The sequence below is a fragment of the Temnothorax curvispinosus genome, unplaced genomic scaffold, assembly GCF_003070985.1.
Source record: "Temnothorax curvispinosus isolate PA1 unplaced genomic scaffold, ASM307098v1 QBEX01001382.1, whole genome shotgun sequence".
NCBI lineage: Eukaryota > Metazoa > Arthropoda > Insecta > Hymenoptera > Formicidae > Temnothorax > Temnothorax curvispinosus.
The window spans coordinates 1-2,151 of NW_020211162.1; the positions used below are offsets into that span (position 1 = coordinate 1).

A 2,151-nucleotide genomic window follows, 5' to 3' on the forward strand; every position below is an offset into this window, starting at 1 on the left:
AAAAAGGTACATCGACCGAGAAGATCAACTTCACATTGTTCATCACAAATCAATACTTTAATAATGTCCTTCTACTCTTATACACACATATACCTGATGTGAAACCCCATCGAGTCTTTGAATAAAAAAATTGCTAATCGTAACTGGCTGGCGGTAGTAAAAGTACTATATCCTTCTGCACGCGAAGATATAAGCGGAGCATAAAGTATGTTTAGGCTTCAATACATCGCATGTAACACCGACATGTATGACGCTGAGGCTTTTATGATCTACAACATGATAGAGAAGCAATTACGGTCATCGTACGAGAACACTATGCCGCGATGAAACAACTAGAGGTCGTCACTCGGTCATGTCAAAATATAAAATTCTACGGTACAAGTACACTTCTATTTAACTACTTTTACTTTAATAAATCCTTACGCTGGTAAATTGCTTTAGCGAGAGATTCGCGACTTTTCCGATCGTGAGCGTCAAATACTTCTGTGATCTTACAATTATAAATAGGGTATCTCGACTCTGAATTGGATTCAATTCGTACCAAAGCGCTTCATAAGCGGCGTCGCCGATCATCTTACTCTAAAATAATTTTTGTTGTAAAACGGTGTATCATGTCTAATATACATGTCATATTACATACTGACTTTCGTAGTAAGATATTCTCCAAGAAAGCAAAATACAAATGCTTCCACATTGATTAGAATGTAAAAGAACACGGACTTTACTAGCATAGGCGTTCCGCCTGGGACACCAATGGACTAAAAATTTAAATATCTTATGTTTCGAATAAGTTATGTTGTTTCACTTGTACTTACGATCACAATGACAAATCCTAGGGAACAGAGGACCAAAGTGTTCGTCACAAATTGTACTAATGCTATACTCGAGAAGAGAGCCTCAATATTCTCGGAAAAAGAGATAATCTTCTGATGCCGAACGATTAGCATTTTTGCAATACTTTTGTTTACGTTTTGTTCGATGTCCTTCCGCGTGATTTCACTCAGTTTTTGCCGCATTATATCAATCTGTCCACACACATGAAGAACCTAAATCATCCAATTCAATTTAACATCTTGTATAGTAAAAACGTTATGTTTATCTTTTTTTTTTTTATTTAATATAAATGTGTTTAATTTCTTGATTTTTAAAAACTTAAGTTTCTAAAAGAAATTAACTAATAAAATTTCAACATATTTTAATAATTATTGTATTTTTATTTTTATTTATTTATCTGTATATATTTTTAGTAATCTTAAAAAAAGGTAGTAAAATTTAAAAAAAAGAATTTTATTTAATAATATATTTTATATAATAATGTATCTGTTTAATAATATATTTTTAAGACAAGTTAAGTCCTTAAATCATTTTTCATGATGTTAAATATAATTATTCTTCTTTCGTAATTTTTAGAAAAATTACGAAAAGACATACAGACTTACCAGTGTCAGCAGTAAGCAATATAGCACAGCCACTAAACTGGCCGTGCTTACTTGGTGAACGAACTGCGTAACGATAATGGTAAAATATACCGATGTGCTTTCAATTTTGAAAGGTAACTCCATCTTAAGAATAAGCTCTCGAGAATCGGTTTGATTGCTGCTTTCGTTCCTCAACAACGTGCCGATCGCATAGAACATCACCGACATCGCGTGCGAACCGATTATCAAATTGGAGAACCAGCGAGAGATGTAGGCCATTCTGTTCATCGTGCATTCGTTCGAAACATCGCGCTCCTTCCAATCCTCGACCATGTGTACTATGAGATCGTCCAGAAAACTATAATGAGTTATTCAAAAAATATATTGACCGACATGAAATTGCATTCGGGAAATATTACCGAAAATATACAAATCAATGCAGATTCGCAAATTAATTTTGCCAATTAATCAAAACATTTTTTTTCTTGCGATTATTAGTTTATTGAGATCAAGAATAAAGGATCAACGATGTGCTTATTTTATGGCTGTACTTGATTTTGTACTCGACGTACCTACATTGTGACAAAGAAGCTTACCGAACGTTAAATAAGATAATAATCATGTTGATGAGCAGAAGACTATAAGCCAGGGTTGCGCTCATCACGTCCATGAGGAGAAAAATGTTAGTCTCGGCGAAGTGCATGATCAAGTATCGATATTGAAAGGTCTGAAA

General features: G+C 33.8%; 1 protein-coding gene across 1 annotated transcript; it reads right to left on the minus strand.

Moving 5' to 3' along the window:
- Positions 1-10: 10 nt before the first annotated feature.
- Positions 11-2,136, minus strand: LOC112463163 (odorant receptor 22c-like). The gene is made up of 6 exons (XM_025029361.1): positions 2,015-2,136; positions 1,440-1,776; positions 816-1,046; positions 645-758; positions 424-579; positions 11-269 (listed from the first exon to the last, which is right to left on the minus strand). Exons 1-6 carry the CDS (start codon positions 2,119-2,121, stop codon positions 219-221), a joined length of 996 nt encoding a protein of 331 aa, XP_024885129.1. The 5' UTR covers positions 2,122-2,136; the 3' UTR covers positions 11-218.
- Between the last annotated feature and the right edge of the window lie 15 nt (positions 2,137-2,151).